The 20391-nt window shown below is 37.8% G+C and overlaps 1 protein-coding gene across 2 annotated transcripts in view; it reads right to left on the bottom strand.

Annotated features, from left to right (window-relative positions):
• ARHGAP42 (Rho GTPase activating protein 42) overlaps positions 1–20391 on the bottom strand; it is a 142497-nt gene that overhangs the window by 85434 nt on the left and 36672 nt on the right. For both annotated transcript variants that reach the window (XM_059838601.1, XM_059838602.1), the window contains exon 3: positions 6791–6852. In XM_059838601.1, coding sequence (XP_059694584.1) covers positions 6791–6852 — 62 coding nt within the window. The remainder of the gene's footprint in view (positions 1–6790; positions 6853–20391) is intronic.

Below are 20391 nucleotides of genomic sequence, written 5' to 3'. Positions count from 1 at the left end.
TTAAGAATGTACCAAGTGTACAATTATGGAAGCTGAGAAAAGTTCAGAAATACATACAGATGTTATAGGTTAAACTACCTTAATGATAAAAGAACATGATCTGTTTACTTTTATTACTCTGTTTTTTGTGGTTTTTTAACTGAGCACAAATGCTAAGAAACATCCACTGAACACATGTATTTTCATACTTAAGTGGTGCAGAGAAAGACAGCAAACAGCATTCCTTTGAGCCCAAGATAGGGCAAGGGGGAAAGCTGCATTGAGAGTTAGTTCCCTCTCAACAAGAACCCACCAAACAATCATGTTGCAGATTTGCTCTCTAGGAAGTCTGCACGATAGAAATATGCCTATCACTTCCTAATTTCATATATGAGTTATTATGATCAGATATAATATCTGCAGGGAAATGAAGGTACAGTTGTAGTATATTTTTGATAGCAATTATATTGAAGTAATTACTATCTTCTGGATAGAAGGTCTTCATTTTCCCTGTGTGCATGGCAGTTATGGGAAGGAAGTAATAGAAAGTTAGTGTGAGAGAAATTATTTTTCCAGCTGGATCACTTCTCCAATTATGTTCACCACACAGACACACAAACATTTGTACCAGCACAACAGGAAGACCTTTTATCAAAAGATCTGCACTCTACAGATATGCAATTAATATGAAGAGGTAACACAAGGCTGACTGAGATTTAAGGCAAAGCTGGTTCTGCCAACTGCTAATTAGATAAAATTCTGTGTAGCACATTTCCTCCAGTCATTCCAGAGCTAAAACACAGCAGAAAATCATGCAATGCTACTGAGCACAGTCTTGCTTCTGCAATAATCTCCAAGTAATTTTGCAATGTTTTTTATTGTTTATCCTTACAAAGTAAGACTGACAACGGTGACAGCAAGGCAAAAAAAGAAGGAAGAAAAATCTGATGTCAAGGGCTGAAGTGTTAACCTGTTGCTGAGGACTAGCTCAAGTGTGCTGAAGGATGTCATTTCAATTAATGAATCACAGGCCTCCAAATAATGTTGATCTAATTTGTTTTAATTACAGCTAATCAAAGAGACCTCCTTGCAGTATCTTCTCATTCTCACCTTCTGGGTGTTAAGCTTTCCTCGTTGCCTTCCTCTGTATCTTTTGTAGTCTACATAACACTTGCAGGCCAGAAATGCATATAGCAAGTATTCAAAATGGGGGCTCCCCAGAAAGGTTTGTGAAAGCATGTCATTTGTTTCCAGTAATTTTCCTAATGATTTCTAAAACTTAGCCTGTCAGAGGACAGTAAGCTGATAGTCAAAAAAAACCCCAAACAAACAACCAAAAAAAACCTAACCAAAACAAAACAAACAAAAAACCCAAAAAACAACAACAAAAAAACCCTCAAAACCATTGAAACCAGTATTTTCCTATCTTGCAGAACTTCCCTTACCAAAGACATGGATTCTTCTGTAATTAATATCAAATATGTTCTCTGCTATACCTGGGATGAAATAGGAGGAAGAAAAGGTTGAAAAATAAAGAGATAAATGTGGGTTAAAATTATTTTTATAAGAAATTTAAAAATTCAGTACTGATTTACTGATCCTTCTTCAAGAGAAACCTCAAAGAGGTACTTCCAAATTAGTAATCTGATGCAGAAATTCAGAAAGTCTTCCCAAAGAAGTTAGTTAACAAAACAGTCCATGCCACCTTAATGAATCAATAGGATGTACAGCCAATTTAAGTATAAGGAAAAAAACTCAAACTCTCTAAACCCAGGTGCTTTTAATTAATTTTAAACAGCAAACATGGTGGGAGAAGAGGGAGTAGGAGGAACAACAAAAATAAAGAAAAAATAAAACCAGTCGTAACTTCAAAGAAGTCCTTTCATTTTGGCATTTTCTTTCCTTTATAGTAATACGCTTTCAGCGTTCTCCCCAACAGACTCCTACTAAGGAAATTAATTTAAATGCCAAATCTTGCATAAGAGGTGAAAAACACTGAAATCAGTTACCAAGTATATCCAAACATCATCAAACACTATTTTTTTGCAATTTGAGAGACACCATGCAAAACAAAGTGCCAGGTGTTTGTTCTGCAGTCTCAGGGTGCTAGTACATGCAATGTTATTTTTCCCCTGTAAAAACTGAGAAATAAGCTGCCCCTGTGGATAGGAGACTACTTACTCTTCTGATGGAATCTGTGACACACTCTGCATTACAGGGAAAAGGTTAATTCTGCTTAACAACATGCTGTGCCCTTCAGTATCTGATTTTATGTACCATTCCATGGATAGCTGGTTTTAACAGCTCATTTATTTTTCTTCAAGTCCAGCTTTTGAAACTGAATATTTTGATGCTTTCCCTGGAAGCAGATAGCATCAGACCCCTTGTGTGAGGGCAAATACAGAACCACAATGAGAACATCCAGTTAATACAAAAAAAGTCCACAAAAATGAGATACTGTCTGAAGTATGAAGATTATTAGATACAAAGAAAGCGGACTTTATCAAGAAAAATATTCATCTAACATTGTAAAAAAACTATCCACTTCAGAATTTTTATATATCCTCTGGAGTATTTAATATTGGCCAGGAATCTCACTGATTCATGATGCCAGAGAGAAAAAGCTCTGGGGCCATTCATCACCTGCCAACAACCAAAAAAAACCACTTGGATAAATAGCAAGGAATTTAAGAATTAAGAGCCTATTTCAGTCTTGGATTCAGTAAACTCTCAGAAATAATCAGGGAGTTCCAGCAAGATAACATCAAGAGAACTCATTCAATGCTCCAAACTCATAGGGGATCTTTAGGACCAGTAGCATGAACCAGTTCATCTATACTGATGATGCCAACACAGAATAATCCTCCACAAGGAAAAGGAAGTAGCATTTACTCCCAGATCATTTCTCTTTGTTATTAATTTTGATAACAATATAAAATTGATAGGAAGCATAAATAAAATATGAATCTGTAAAATAAACTATATAACTTATTTAACTGAAAGCATGTAAATTCAGTGAAAGAGGAAGGAAATTATTTTAAGTAAGTTCCCTTGATAAAGATTCAAACATTCACATGGGATTAAATTATAGCATCCTATTGTTCCCTAATAAACACTAGGAAATAGAGGTCATTACTCCACATCCCTGATGGCTTGCTGCTGAAGTCATTGGAAATGCAGTGGGGATGAATCTGACTTTTTATCCTATTTACAGTACATGCAAAGCCCAAGAGTAGTGCCGTTTAGTTGGAGTTTTTTTTAATGCACCATTTACCAACAGCATTACTAAATTAACACCACCACAAAATGACAGACCTCATCAAAACCTAAGGCTGTACATCATTAAAGAAGCTATCTTATGAGTTACTTTTTCCTTTATTTTCTTTTTAAGGGGAAATGTGTGGTGCATGGTCTCTGTTTTTTCTGAATACGTGTCAGTTTTCTAGCACCAAGAAATAAAAGACAAGGATAAAAGAAGCTGACTTGCAATAATCACCAAATTATTACTGCTACCAGTAATAATGGCCACAAGGCCTTACAAAACAGAATATTTATGTGACATGCAGTTTCATTTCTACTTTATTCTTCAGTGTTTTTCCTAATAATACTGTTTATAATGTCTTGTTTCATTAGCTTCTTTTGAATAACAAAAAAAATTCTGGTTCTTCTAGTTTTTTATGCAGGAAGGAGGGAAGACTTGCTAAACACTTCTTAAACTATTTCCTTGAGCACTGGAAACACTTGATTTATACAATCAGTGGACAAGCACTCCAACATTGTGTTCAGTAAGACAAAAATATAATTTGACTTATGAAGAATTTAATACGCATCAGATTAGAAATAAATTGGTCACGTGTATATATACTTTTTTATACTTTTCATATTCTAACCTGATTAGTGCACTTATAGGTATGCTCATAATTTAACAAAATAAAGTTCAAGGCAGGGAAACAAGGCCATTAGCTGGTGTGCAAAATTAATATCTGTCACTCCATATTCTCATAAATCCTGCATTCACTGATACAATAGTGTCTTTTACTATCAGTAGTATGATACAGTGTATCCAAAAATAGCCGCAACATTGCCTAGATGTTTTTCTCCAAGTCTTCTACAAAATATCAGAAAGAACAAGCTTTTTAAAAGTAACTTTTGCATGTTTTCTCTCTTTACACAGAAGGACATTAAATTCTTAAAGACCTGCATGCCATGTCTCAAGCTTTCCCATCAGCTGGGAACCTTGTTTAATACTGTCACTAAGCTGCAAATTGGCTGACTTTAAGTGCTTCCAGCAGAGAAATCTTAGTGTATGCATAATGCTCCAAACTTCTTCAGAAGCAAGCAAAAATGCTCTGAAGATTCCGCAGTTAAATTACAAGTTTGTCAAGCAAAAACCTTATACTAGGAATCTATTTGACAAATTGATCTTCACAGGGACCTCTGGATTCTATGAGAACAAGTATAAAATGGCAGTAAGAAACCAGGGAATAAAAAATCCACATCTTTGACAAAGGTGATACTTTTAGTCCAGTAATAATTAAACACATTCCACCAACAGGCAGCTCAATCATTTTAAACCTAGAGAAATCCTAAGTTTGATAAATTTTCTCATGCATGTATAACTACCATGAAAACTGTGAGTCCTCAATGTTCTCTTTCTGGACAAAGAATGGGAAATGAATGAGGTTATTCCAAACTGAGTGAAAAGGTGGATACAAACAATTTCCTGTCAAGAGCAGCTTCTCCATATATGGAGACCCTGCAGGAACCCACACTGGAGCAGCCTGTTCCTGGAGGACTCAATCCTGGGGAAAGGACCCACGCTGGAGCAGATCATGAAGAACTGCAGCCCGTTGGAAAAATCCATATTGGAGAAGTTTGTGGAGACTGTCCCCCAAGGGAGGGACCAATACTGGAGCAAGAGAAGAGTGTGAGGAGTCCTCCCCACGGGGAGGAAGGAGGTGCAGCCCTCATCCCCCTGCCCTTCTCTGCCACTGGCAGGGAGGAGGTAGAGAACTGAGATTAAAGTAAAACCTCAAAAGAATGGAGGGGCAGAAGAAGTTTCTTTAAGATTTGGGTTTTGCTTCTTATTACCCTACTCTGATTTGCCATTAAATTAAACAGATTTCCCCAAGTCAAGTCTGTTTTGCTCATGACAGTGATTGTCAAGTGATCTCCCCCTGCCCTTATCTCAGCCCATGAGCCTTCCCTTACATTTTCTCTTCCCTGCCCAGATGAGGAGGGCAATGACACAGCAGCTTTGGTGGACACTGCTAATCCAACCAGGTTCTCACTCAGCTATACAATCCATGCATTCCCAAGGAAATCATATTGATATAGAACAAAACATATTATTCCATCTGACTGGTCTTTTTTCACTTAATAATATTAATTTTTTGCCTTCTTTTATGCTATAGGCCTTCCTACATCTTTTACAAAAATACCATATGGCAAGATCAAATTATAAACCAAAGAGAGGCCATAAATTTCTAAACCTGAAAATGGTAGGGACTTGTCTGAGGGAAAAGAAAAAGAGGGGAAAGAAAGAGAAAATAATAGGAAAATTTTTTTACATATTACAAAAGACTAATGAGTTTGAAAAATAAAACCCTCATCTATTCATTGCTTTTTTTTTTTTCCCTAATAGTTAGCTCATATCAATCTTTAACTTAAACTGGAAAGCTATCAATTTTAAAACACTGTCTAACTAAGGTACTAATAAGTGTTCTGCTAACCAACTTTTAAGGTGGTAAGAATAGAACAGTCAAATCACTCTTCCAGCTATCCAGGAAAAAATGTTTTGCATGAAGTAAAAAAATAATTATACTTTTAAACATTTAAGTGATATTAGCTATGCAATTATACTAAATAAATATTATGACTTTGCCATTTTAAAATATTTATAGAAACAGAAATACTGGGAGAGCAATTCTATGGCTATTTACTTCGAGGTTAAGACAAATTTATATCAATTTTTTCTCAATTAGTAAACTTGTTCCAATCTGAGTCATAAAAGCCTTCCCTCAATGTTCTAAGTACCCATAAGAGAAAGGAAAACTGGCACAGGCATAATCTTTGGATGGATTAGAGCGAGTTAAACTTTCACGATATTTAAAAATTCCCCTACTGATATTAATTCTTAGCTCACTCCTTTATTCACGACTGACTCTGAAGGAAGGACAAAAATAGCTTCACTACTCACCAGGATTTTTTTTAAATAGTTCCATTAAAATACACCTAAAACTTCTTTAGCAAAGCTAAATTAGAATAGAAATATAAAAATGAAAGCAAACAGCAGATTCAAGATGCATAAGGACACCATATCAATGGATGATTTTAACCAGACTGATCATAATGTATTCTACAGGAGTTTCTCTCGGGCGATGAATTTGCTTTCTTTTCTTATCACTTACTTCTCAAATTCTTGGATTACTTCACTGGACAACACTCAAGAGTATTTCATTAAATACAAACACAGATCTACATCTCCAGTATAAGCTTTTTGCAGGAAGGGAAAGGTACACCAGGATTCAAAGCTTATTTTGGGTCAGGGAGATGGAAGGTTGGAAATTAGAGAAAACAATTTTTAAATTGATGAAAACATCTTTGGTTGAACAGTTTAATAAAAATTGCTGTAGTTTGTGCTAGTACATTTCTGCCTTTGTGTAAGAATTCCAAATAATTCTTATGATGTACTTAACCTCTACTACAAAAAAAAAAATAATTTAAAAAAATCACTTCAGGGAGAATAGAAAAAAGTGTACTATTTTACCCAAGGAGCAGTCCAATGCAAGATTACAGCCAGCAAACTTACCAGTCGTCTTCTCTCCTCTTCAACAGCAATGAGAAGCCGAGCAAACTCCTTCAATGACTGGGCTGAAAGGAAAACAAAGAAAAAGAATGTTCTGCTTAAAATGACATTTTAAGACCAGGTGAGTCCTTTATCTGGATTGAAGCTACAGTGATAAAATATTTCTCTTATACTGCAATGTAATCAGTAGTCTTAAATGAGACAGACTGAAGCAGGCAGCAGGTCAAGAGCAAAGAAAAAGAACTTGAGTCTTAAGAGTCATATGTATTTCAAAAACAATTTTTTAATGCAATATGGTAAACTGAATTTCCTGAAACATAGAAAGATCAGTCTCAAAACCGAAGAATTCTGCTTTCAGCCACAAAATTCACTTTAGCATACCAGGAGCAGAAAGAAAATCACTGAGTTTCTCCCCCTTAGGTGGGAGAACAAGTATTTGAAAGAACTATGAAAAATATTTGGGTAAATATTTGAAACTCAACATTTTAGAAGAAATGCCAAGCGTTTAGATTTAACTGCTCTTTGGCTTTATGTTTTACAAGGACAAGGTCTCAGGTGACCCAAACAGATGATTGATTTATAAGCTTTGAATTCTGTTACAACTGTGACAGAGTATTTGCTCAAAATTGTTTCCAAATAGAAGTCAAAGGGCTGAAGCAGAGTCAATGGAAACATAATACAAGAATTAACCCCTAAAAGAAGGCAAGAAAGAGGAAAACATTCTGAAATCTCTTAAGACTTCATTCTCATGTAAGCAAGTGGTACAAACCTGTCTAGAAAAATATTTATTTCAATTTGTATTATTTTCTCAAGGGCATAGGGGTTACTCAGATTCAGCATCACAGTCCCAGAGGTGACAATCCCAGAGAACAATCATGTGAAGAAGGCTAAGTATCTGTTTTTACTTTCTCCTGATGCAACTAGCAGTAATTGCTACCAGTGACAAGATGCTACATGTTGTGGTTTAAATCTCTGAACTCAGAATACAGATTGCTAAATAATACAGTTTCTCACAATAAACTTGAAGCAATCTCAATCATTTTGAAAGAGGTAAAAAAACAAACATGGAAAGAAAATGCAGATTTTCTCAAAAGAACAGGATTGAAAAACTCTTTACAGTTAACCAACGTATAATGCTGACAGTATGCTAATGGAACTCCATCTCTTAGTTATTTCTTCATCTCAAATGTTTTTTGTGTTAGTCTCCAATAATATGGCTTTTTCCCTTCTCAACATCTCAATAAGATTTAATGAAATTAGCACATTTTCTAGAAAGTACTGGAATAGATTTTTTGAGAAGGAACTAGTGTCTGGCTTGCCTTAGCTGCCTTGTCTGCATTCATGAACCGCTACTTAGTTTTTGGACCATACCCAAATAATTTCTATTCTTTATACCATCTGGACCTTGCAGAGGTCACCTTTGCATTCTCCTTTCTCTCTGTCAACTTTTACAGTTGAAGAACATTTTGCTATTTGTTCCAATTTCTTCTGCAAAAAATTACATAGCTAAATTTTTTGCAACTACGATGCTATACTTGTATATCTTGACCTCTAAGTCATTGTTTGCTGAAAAATTCTTTTTTTCCATTATGAGTTCTTGGTTTAGTCCAAATACACCTGGTAAGTTAAACGTCCATCTACTTGGAACTTGAGTCCTTTCCTTTAATATTTTCCCTGAGAACACAGGCATCAGAAGATTTTGCCAGTTATGTCAATATCAAAAATTTCATTTTGATATCCACTGAATTAAGTCAATCTCTTAGCTCATAATATCCCAAGAAAAAAAAAACAACAAAAAACCAGGTAAAGAAATAAGATGATTAAGTGATTGGTTACACCTGACTAGGAATCTGTAGAGCGTTACACTCAAGAATATTTAAGTACTCAATATGAAATGCTAAAAACTAAAAAAAAAATTAGCCAGACAGACACGGTTAAACTATGAGGATGTGGAGCAGTGGGGGGGAGGGGGGGTGGGAGAGGAAGAAGGGGGATGTAAAAGAAACCCCAAACAAAAGCCACTATGAGAAACTTTTGATTCATCTTTCAAATTTCAAGGCAGAACCAGAGAGTTTTTTAGTTTTAAAGTTGAAACGTTTGCTTAGGATTTAAATAAATTCAGGTCAGCCACGAGAAAAAAAAAGCATATAAAATATGCTCTGTAAGTGCGCAAATCAATATTTTCCTCAATATTTAACACTAATATAAAGGTACTAGTCCATCACATGTTCAGTGCCTCAGCTAAAGACTGAGAAGCTGTCTCCATCTTTTCCTCCCCATTGGCTCACCTTTGGGGGAATTACAAAGGTCAGTTTCACTAAAAACACAGAACCAACACTCTTCAGCAGCTCTAAGACAAACCACCCCCCCATGTTATGAGACTTTGACTGCAGAGACACCTTCATATCAAAACTGACTACACCTCTGATGCTTGCTGCCCAATATCCCATACACCCCCACATCCAGTCATGGGGAGCCCTACTCCAGCTCCGGAGGTACACAGGGAGAACTTGTGCATTGTGTTATTCAGAACACAGTGAAGGATGCACACCCAGTACAGAGTTCTGCAACATGGACATCTCTGGTGACCCCAATGGTTCTTCTGTTGTAATGCCACCACATACACCGAGAAAGGCTTTACCCATGCCAGCTCTCCTACAACAGCCCTGACTACTGCAGCACTGATCTTTCATATCACTGCACACCTCTTCCCATACAACCCCCACTCAGTGTGGCCTCATTGAAAGCCAGGGCCTGTCCCTAGAGAACTTTGGCTGTGCTGGAAGCTGCAGTGGGAGGGGGAAGGGAAGGGAAGATTTCGGGAAGGTTTCGGGAAGGTTTCGGGAAGGGAAGGTTTCGGGAAGGGAAGGTTTCGGGAAGGTTTCGGGAAGGTTTCGGGAAGGTTTCGGGAAGGTTTCGGGAAGGGAAGGGAAGGGAAGGGAAGGGAAGGGAAGGGAAGGGAAGGGAAGGGAAGGGAAGGGAAGGTTTCGGGAAGGGAAGGTTTCGGGAAGGGAAGGTTTCGGGAAGGGAAGGTTTCGGGAAGGGAAGGGAAGGGAAGGGAAGGGAAGGGAAGGGAAGGGAAGGGAAGGGAAGGGAAGGGAAGGGAAGGGAAGGGAAGGGAAGGGAAGGGAAGGGAAGGGAAGGGAAGGGAAGGGAAGGGAAGGGAAGGGAAGGGAAGGGAAGGGAAGGGAAGGGAAGGGAAGGGAAGGGAAGGGAAGGGAAGGGAAGGGAAGGGAAGGGAAGGGAAGGGAAGGGAAGGGAAGGGAAGGGAAGGGAAGGGAAGGGAAGGGAAGGGAAGGGAAGGGAAGGGAAGGGAAGGGAAGGGAAGGGAAGGGAAGGGAAGGTTTCGGGAAGGGAAGGGAAGGTTTTGGGAAGGTTTCGGGAAGGGAAGGTTTCGGGAAGGGAAGGGAAGGGAAGGTTTCGGGAAGGGAAGGGAAGGGAAGGGAAGGGAAGGGAAGGTTCGGGAAGGGAAGGGAAGGGAAGGGAAGGGAAGGGAAGGGAAGGGAAGGGAAGGGAAGGGAAGGGAAGGGAAGGGAAGGGAAGGGAAGGGAAGGGAAGGGAAGGGAAGGGAAGGGAAGGGAAGGGAAGGGAAGGGAAGGGAAGGGAAGGGAAGGGAAGGGAAGGGAAGGGAAGGGAAGGGAAGGGAAGGGAAGGGAAGGGAAGGGAAGGGAAGGGAAGGGAAGGGAAGGGAAGGGAAGGGAAGGGAAGGGAAGGGAAGGGAAGGGAAGGGAAGGGAAGGGAAGGGAAGGGAAGGGAAGGGAAGGGAAGGGAAGGGAAGGGAAGGGAAGGGAAGGGAAGGGAAGGGAAGGGAAGGGAAGGGAAGGGAAGGGAAGGGAAGGGGAGTCCTTGCTCCTCTTTTCCCAGTCTATTCTTTTCCTTCTTTCTCCCCTCTTCTCCCACAGAGCTCTCTGGTTGCAGAGAGGCAGCCGCTCTGCCTCACCCCAGTTTGGGGCTGGGCAGACAGAGGGATGCTGAGGGCAGAGGTCACTGAGGGGGGTGAGGCCTCCCAGGCAATTCACCCACTGATCTCCACTTGGAGATCTGGGCAGGGGCGTCCTTCCCTTCCACAACTACTACCCTCATCAGGATCTCAGCACAAAGCCTGGGCACAAGGTACAGACATCTAACTCTGGATTCACAGCTCTCAACAGGAAACAAACAGATATTTCAACAATGATAATTTGAGGTGCTTTTGTGCAGTTAAAACCCAGAAGATTCAGAAATCAGACCTGTCTGTGTCAGATGTAGCCCACTGTCTATCAGGACACAGGCATTACACACCAGCCTCACAATCTTTTCTTAGTAATGCTACAAGATTTTTTAAAATCTACTTCTTTTTAATTAGAATAGACACAGAAGAATCAAAGTGAACTTTGTAAATACAAAAGGGGGTGGGAGGAAGAAGAGGCAAGTATTTTGCAAGAGGAAATATCATGGGAATGTGCTGATAAGAAATAAATTCTGCAAACACCAATAATATGAAGTACAAAATGCAGCCTAACATATTAAATATAAAGACATTTTTAGTTATTTTCATAAATAATTATTGTTATTGGTGGGCCATTTAAAGGAAAATGAAGTGCTGACTCAACATTTCATTCTAAGTTATCAGGAGATATTAACTTAGAAATCCCAGTTTTAACAGTTTTACAGTCTGCTTTTTATGTAAGGGCTACTCAAAAGGACTTGTAAGATACATTTGGTATCATGATGGAAATTATGCCTGTGAAAAGCAATGCCCAGTTAGCAAAAACAATTGCATGTGTACCCAGATATACACCTGTGCTCTCATTCATCACAATCACAACAGGTTGCCAGCTGCTCTCTCTGCAGTGTTCCCACCTCAATGACAATGAGCTGCAAAATTTCCCTTGTTCAGGAGAAAGGGCTCCCATTATTTAATTTACCAAAAAAAAAAAAGCTACTCTCTTTACTTTTAATTGAAAAGTCTTTTAATTAATTTGCTTCATAAAGAAACAAACTAACAGTACCAACAGCTTAAACATTAATGGTGTAGATCAACAACGTTCTTTTTTTTTTTCCAATATCCCTATCACTTCAAACACATGGTACAGCTCCACAAAGAACTACACTCACAAAATTAAAAATAAACTTCAGTTTGATGTAGAATCTGGTTTACTGCATTGAAATCAACCCAGTTGTTCACAGGGAAAAAAATGTACATAATAAATCTTATGAAGTTTTATATACTTGTGTAGAGAATGTATCACCTTAAATTAGCATGCTGTGGAAATTACAGAAGCTACTCTATCAACCTTAGTTTAATATTTAAGAGAGCAGTGCTACACTGTACCACTAAATGTCACACACAATAAATATGACATCTTCTACATTTAATGACAAAAGGCTGACAAAATATATGACACATATAATAGTTTTGCATGATCAATACTGAACTGAAAGACATAAAGCCAAGTTTGGAAGGTAATGCTCAACCCAAGACAGAAATTAAAATCTACAGTGGAAGACAATTTAACTGAGTGTTCCTTTCTATGGACTGTTGCTTTAATTTCCATTTATACACTCAGTCTTAAATGATGCATAGAAAATTTTTAATTACTATAAAGTACACAAAACAAGATTTTTTTTGCATTATGAGCAGATATCACCACCATCTTCTGATATGTGAATGCCAGCATGGAAAAGATAATATGTACAGATATATGTCACATGTTCTTATGACCTTGCTGTATGAAAGGCAAAAACGAGCAAGACTGTCAGAGATTTCCTTATGTCTTCCTGATCTGACTGAGGAACTGTCAGGACTGTGCTGTACATTGCTCCCAGTACTCTCTGGCAGGAAGGTCAATCAAGTACATCCTCCAGAACTGGTCATACCTAGCACAGACTTGCTATAGCTGGCCTGAATTCATGCTTGAGCACGAACTGCAGCTAAAGTCTAGAGGGGAGTTTTTTCCTGTAAATAATACATCACTGAAACAGAATTCAAGATAGACCAGTGGCCCACAAGGAAATTTTCTAAGGATTGACACTTGTTTACTAGACTTCCATGAGAAAGCAGAATAAATGTAAGATCCATGAAGGCTGGGAAAAGAAAAGAAGGCTTTCTGTTCCAAATCTAAAATTACAGTAAATATATCACTAAGTAGCTGTTAGTTAACATTTGTATTTCCAGAGATTTTAATGATTAGCACTTATCGCAGCCACAACAAGCAGTTTTTCAACAAATCAAAACAGCAATTAAAATTTCCATTCTTCCTTCTATGGCTTTAAGGCATATTGAAAAAGAATGTGAGGTGGTGGTGATGGGGGGGTACAGTAGGTAGGACAAGAGTAACCACAAAAGGCTTCCTTTTAGACAGAAAAAAACCCAAACATTTCAGAGTAAAACTGACAGGCCACAACAGGTATGAAGAGTCAATCATCTGCTTTCTCAGTAATTTCTATTTAACAAGAGTTGTGCATGTCATCAAAGCCACAGAGGATCTGAACTGTCTATCAGTAGGTAACTAAATTGGATGTCTCAAAATATTACTACTATGGCAAGTTATCACATTAGAAAATAGAATGCAGAGGAGGACTGTCTCGAAAAAAAGACTCCCAAAGCCTGCCATTATCTTGGTCTTTCAATATGTTGGCTATGAATTTAAATGGAGCCTTATTTTATACAACAGAGGTTTCCTTTACCACTGTCATGACCTGGACTGATTTGTTAATGATCCTTTTTTCCCCCCATTTTTCCTACTGAATTAAACTTATAAAACATAAAAAGTGCACAGTTACCTAGAGCTTTAAAGGGAATGACAGTTGAGCCCAATGGGAACAAGCTGAAGGATCAACACCTTAGTCTACAAACAGAAGTAATGAATAATTTATGCAAAACGTGAAAAATGTGAAATGTTCTTGAACTTCAAGCACAGTATTGATGTCCAAGCATTTTATAACTAATGCTGACTGGGCTGGAGCACCTTTGTAACATAATTTAAAAAACAGTAGTGCAGGATGACTGCAACATTTTCCTACAGAAAACAGCTGTTGGTTTTATTTTTAAAGCATTTTCAGAAAAGCTATATTTGGACAAGAAGGCATATGTCTGATATGTCTGATTCCTAATTATTGCTCAGATTTTCTATTTTCTTTACCTACTGTTATTTCTTCCGCTATTTCCACCCTAGGTCGTCTTCCCTCACTTTCCAAATTGCAACATTTATGGAGAAACTTGAGCTGGGAAGACTGAGCTCTGTACCATAAATAATACTTACTGGGAAAGCAGAAAAGACCACAAAATAGGAGAGGAGTACAGAATTTGAAATCAATGTTTATCTTAGTTATTTTGTCTCCTTCTGAGTATCATTCCCAAGATAACAGAGGAAATACAGCAACTGCTTTCTTTTGCTAAGGTTTAAGAAAAATCAGTTAAGTATTTAGGTAAATTCCACTTTGCAAGCTTGCAGCATGTCAGATATGCTTTAAGCTGAGTATTGGTGTTAAGAAATGAATTATGTTAGAAGGTTCCATTGTGAAAAAAGAAGTTAAAATATCAAGATAATAGTTCATTTCTTCATGGGGTTTCAATCTCATTTTAAATTTGAGAAATTATTATTGTATGTGCTGCCTTAGCCTCTCCGTTTGGTTCCTCTTACCTTCCTCAACTAGGTATCAGGTTTTATGGATCTGTAATACGGACCTTATGCATTCCTGTTATCTGTGTTTACATTTACCACAGCCTCCAAAAGAACAGTAAAAAAAGTTATTTGAGCCTTCCTATAATACAATGAAATGCACTTCTAGTAGTAAAAGACATAGGATGAAACAAAAAATTCAAGTCTAGAGGTTTAAAGATTACATCAGCATATTGCAGTATGGAAATACACTCTCAAAGTGACAATGATTCCTGCCAGAAGACAGTGGCTTAAATTTACAATCCAAATAACTACAAATTTCCTTGAAGACTTCCATCATGGCAAGGAACACCAAGGTACAGACAACCCTGTCTGGTCTGTACTGTTCTTGTGACAGAATCAAGACATCCTTAGAGCAGACAATGTGAAGCTATTTCAGACTCAATAAGTGAACATTCTTACTATTTTCTCCATAATTAGTCTGCAAGGACTTAATCCAATGCCTTTTTTTATCAAATACTTCCATGATCTTTCAGATTTTGAAGCATCTCCCAGGGAGCACAAGTTTCAGTGGTAACTTTATTTCCTGTGGAAATTCCATCCTTGAACTGTGAGGAAAGGTATTTTGCCAAATTTTTAAAATTACTGAAAATAAGTGTGCTACCTCACATAAGGAAATCCAAATTAGCCAAAAAAGTAATTATGGATCAGGAACAAAAAGTAGGATAACAGCAAAGAGACAGAGATGAAAAATGCCTGTTTTAAAGCTTCTGCACAGAAATTACACAAATGAATAAGCAAGAATAAGCAAGAAAAATGACAAAATTAAGCCCTTTATGCCCAAATTTATGCTTAAAGGTCTATGCATTGTTCTCCAAATATGATCACATGTTCCACTACATGTTGGCAAGCAGAGAATTTCATCAGGGCACAGCTACTCAAATACACATAACTAAAAGTAAAGAAACCCCAGGGGTTCTCTCTATTTCATTTGAGTTAAAGCATGGCAAACTCAAGAGTAAATTCTCCACAATTAGGAGCATTTTGGCTCTTTACAGTATAAGAACAGAGAGATATGACAACAAGTGCTGCAAATTGCCCATGAAAACAAAACCAACAATGAAACTATCAGATATTCAGCAAAAGCTTCCCCTTTGACCTCCCCTGGTTTATGGCATTTGATCTCTGTATGTCTCTAGGCAGTGTTCCCCACAAAGTTTCAAAGCCCTTCAATTGCAGGCACAAGCATTTGGGTTTTGTCACACTATAAAGGTGAGACAAACCAGCAGAAGAGGCCAGAGATTCCACAGCAAGAATGGAACCTCCTGCCTGAGCATCACACACATGTGCCTCACACTGCAGGCCAATATGAGAACCATAAAAGGCACCAAATCAAGATCTGAGCTCAACTGAAGCCCAAAGCTCTGCAAGATGTGTTTGGCAGGACAGAGTAACGTGCACATACCATATGAGGCAATTTTAACTCAAGAGTATTTTCACTTTGCAAAACTTAATGAGCAAATATAGCAAGGTATTTTCTGAAGTTTTTTCCTAAACATATGTAAAGCATAAAGTACAGGGCTGCTATTAGAAGTAAAAATCCTTTCCCCTTTACAGAAACAAACCTCCACCAGGGTAACCATCCAAATTCAGTTACAAACAGTGCCATATCTGAGAGTTCTTTGCTATAAAAAGTAGCTATCATGTCACAAATATTTAAACGTACAAATACAAGCCTTGTACAAAAGTTAAACAATTCTTTGAGCCAATATATTTACACTTTCCACTCCACTAGTTTTCAACAGAGGGCTACGCAGAAAGCTACACGTTCATATACAAACTAAGAAGATTTGCAAGAAAGTCAGGTTATCTAGAATTCCCAGATTTACTGTCAGCACTTGTCAAACACAATACTTGGAGGGATAACCTGAAGACATGCAAGGTTACACATTTTAAATAAATCCAATTACTTGACTTAATATCAGTAAATTGCCATGCCTTACTTTCTACTCATGCAGAACCTCACAAAGCAAATACAAGTAGAAAATTCTAAATAGATCAAGCAAGGGCAAAACTCTTCAGAGAGTCCTGAAAATTTTTTGAAGTTCATAATGGCTCTGTATCCCACAGCATGTTCATAAAAACAAAATAAAAACAAACCCACACCAAAGAATAATTCCACTACCACCATTACACTGTTAACACTTTATTAAAAATACAGCTGCATATCAACCCTGTGTTAGTGCTCTACTCTATTTATAAAAGAAGTACAGGTATTGAAAATACATCATTGAGTTTGGAAAATTTACCTCTCTTGTGCAGCATGAATTCTTCAACATGGCAGGGATGTGGTAGAAAAACTTCATTCTAGACTCTGCTAGTCTACAGCACCTCTTCTCAAACATCGCATCTTGGAGTCCCAGCAAAAACATTTTAAATCATCTAAATAATTTCTTCCATTTTCTGAGCAACATGAGAAGGATCTCTCAAGCAGTCATGTGCTCACACAGAGCACTATTTCAAAACCTGTCTACAAATGACTAACTCTTTTCTTGTCTCTCCCCTTCTACAGTTCTGTGAAGGGGTGGAGGCTTTTGGGATGAATCACAACAAACACACCATTTCTGCCATGTTCTTATAGAATAAAGATAAGTGATCATTAAAAAAACCACAGCATCTCTATGCCACACTACAAAATGGAGTTTTACATTATTGTACCTGTCAAAGAGAAATCAGCCACTCTTTTCACCTGGTGGAGCCACAAGCACAGCAGTGGAGCTGAGCTCCACAGCTGCCAAACTCAGCAGGGTGTGGGGAACAATATTCAATACATCAAATTCTGTCTAACAGGTACAAAGTGATCTTAAAGTGCTGCTGGAGACCTACTTTGAAAAAACAGCAGCTTGAATTGGCCCCTATTGAAAACTAAAAGCATTCCAGAGAAGTTCATTTCATTAAATTAATCTTTACCTCAACTAAATTGACCATTAACCTTTGACTTGAACAGATCTGGCTTCGCCTGAGTTGACTGATATCCTATCACATGTCAGAGGAAGAACATCTCTAAAAAACATGGAATATTCAGAAATAGTAAAGTTCAAAGATGGATTCTGATACAATCAGACTACAGTCCTCTCTTGCTCTCCCTCCCCCATCCCAGTAGAAAGAGTTGTGATATAAATGTACTGAGTAGAAATTTTTCATTCTAAGATAAGTATTGTTGCTTCAACCCCAAGTTTTTTTTAACAGCTGACTAACAAGACAACATAGGAAACAACTACTGTGCAATGTACATTGTTTGCAGCAATGTTAAGCTGCAAAAGTAATATTAAATCATAGCATTCCATAAACAAAGGAAAGAGAAGTAATTATGACTATATTTCAGGCTTGCCAATCTCCAATTCTACAGAGGCCCATCCATACTTTAAGTGAAGGAAAAAATCCTGATATTTTAGTCTTCCCAGCTGTACAAATCTTATTTGTGTGTGGCTCATTATCAGTGCTGAAATAGGGGAGGTAAAAGCAAAAGCAATATATTCAGATAGCGACTGAGAATTACTGAGAAACAATAATATTGTTTTTCTGATTTTTAAAGTTTTTGCCTTTATTGCTTGGATAGTGGAAGAGTTTAGAAAAAATATGACCAAATACTTCAACAGATGTTAGGTTTCCTATAATCGCTTAATTGAATTTATACCTATAAAGGATCAAAGAGTTCCTTTGCTTAAAACTCTAAATTCTACTAAGCATTTGGATTTCAGAAAGTACAAATCCTTTATCTTACTTGCTCAAACCTGAAGATGAATATCTCAAAGCTGAGCTGATCAAACCACTATCTGTTTGGAAAGTGAGTTCCTATTTCTCAAGAGGTACGCTAGCCTGACAACTCTAAAATGCCATTTTGCTGGAAGTGTATTATATGCATCAACAGTACATACTCATTATTTTCAAAACAACTCTATGAAACAATACTCTAGTCCTTACATTGTCTCCTTATGGGCATTCACGCTTCCACTGGGATGTCCAAATCTAGAAATAATGAAGTTAAGTGACAAAGGAGAGGAAAAGAGGTGTGTTGAAGGCATGGAATGAGGACAATAAAGTAGAATACACCTTCAAGCATCCAGGAGATCGAAATATCAGAGAGACACAAAAGCTATTTCATATTGCTCTGTGAGTGGCATGGACCTGTCCATTCATCTACTCAGCGGTTCAAATCAAATTTTGACTCAACTCCTTAGAGAATGCACCAGGACAACAAAGCTGTTGTTGTCCATTGCCTGCCTCAACCTCTTTCTGTGCACAGTAAGAGCTGTATCTGAGACATCACAGTCTGCTGTCCAATACAGTAAAATGAACTAACATGAATTTTAGCTTCTGTTAGTACACCAGGATGCAAACAGCAGGGACTCAGGAAAGCTCCTACTGTCAGCTACTGCTGACATGGAAGAAAGGTAGGACAAACAGAAATGGCAGTAACTGCATCAGCCACCCCAATTCAGTTTTTTCATTTGAACACTCATCTTAATGTCAAGAGAGAATGGAGCACGCAAATTCCAACAACCTTCTGATAGGTATCCAAGAGAAAAAGAAACAACAAGGACTCTGTTGTTGATCTTATGCTACCTTTTCCTCCTGAACAGATAAAAATGTACTGCACCATTATTTTGTTTCCTGATTTGTCAGCCCCATTTGCCCTTCCAAAGCAAGGACAAGAGCTCTGGGCTAGACCAACAGAATGCAACCTTCACTTTCTGGGGCAGATGTTGTTTTGAAGCCTTGATAAGATCCCAGCACTAGCATAAAATCATTCATTTCTTAAAGTCAAGAAACAATAGAGTTCCGGAAACAGGTGGCATTTGTTTAAATTGTCAAATATGCAACAGGGATTAAAAAAAATAATGGTAGGAACAGAATCAACAGATCTGAAACAAACCCTTTAGGCATTTCACACCCTGATTGTGCTGAGTTCCTCCCACAAATTGTTACTACTGAACTTCTCTAGATAAAAATAATCCAGTACAAGTACCAAAGAACCCTGTCCTGTGATCTTACAAGTACCTTAGGCAAAGTTACTTTGAAAGTAATCTAAAAAGTTACATCTTAAAATTCATTCCTTCAGCCTGAGGAAAAGAGCTGGCAAATCTAAGCAGATAATTACTGTGGAAAAGCAGCATACAATCTTTCTATGCAAATTCATTCTCCATTGTAAATAGATTTCTAGTCTAATTCAGGACTCAACCCCTCCCCACCCATCTAAAATAAAACCACCTTTTGTAAATACACTTGTCCCTAATGTGTTCCACAGGGTCAACAAACTCAAGCACTAGAAAAGTTGTTGGGATGATGCCTACACTAAAAAAAACCACCCCCAGAACTCTGCCCTCAAGGTGGTGGTGAGATCCTTTTCTTTCTTTGCTTTGGATAAGGCACTAGTAGACCTGAGATGCTGGAAGTAATTTTAAACTCATTTGGAATTTGGTAATTCCATTCAGAAGCCTGGTTGTAAATGGGAATTCAGTGCAAAGTAGGTTGAATATTAACCCCAAAAAGAACATTCTTGAACATGAAAGCTTAACCTCAAGTAATTAAGGAGATGACCTGTAAGATATCCAAGTGATTCAGACTGTAGGTGGCTCGACTGAAATTAATAAATAATTCAAGAAGAGCCAAGCAAATTCAAGAAGCCATTACACACCACAAGCAACAGTGGCTTGAAATCATGAGTAACCTGACATCTACCTTCTCAGATTCCTGATGAACCTCCAAAAGGCAATGTCCTAACCTGGAGACTGCCAAGTCCATAGGCTGATTGTCAAGATTTGTCTCTACACACTGTAGGCATGTATACAGCTCCTAAGCAATTTTTTTGTTGTTTTAAATTTACTTATTTGAATAGAGCATTGTATTCACAGCATGCACCACTAAAAATGTAATTTGGTACCTCTTAAAGTCAATTAAACTTTTACACTGTTACAAAAGATGGGGGGGAAGGAAACA

The sequence above is a fragment of the Haemorhous mexicanus genome, chromosome 2, assembly GCF_027477595.1.
Source record: "Haemorhous mexicanus isolate bHaeMex1 chromosome 2, bHaeMex1.pri, whole genome shotgun sequence".
NCBI lineage: Eukaryota > Metazoa > Chordata > Aves > Passeriformes > Fringillidae > Haemorhous > Haemorhous mexicanus.
Note: the sequence above shows the minus strand (reverse complement) of the source record. Positions and strands in the feature narration are given on the sequence as shown.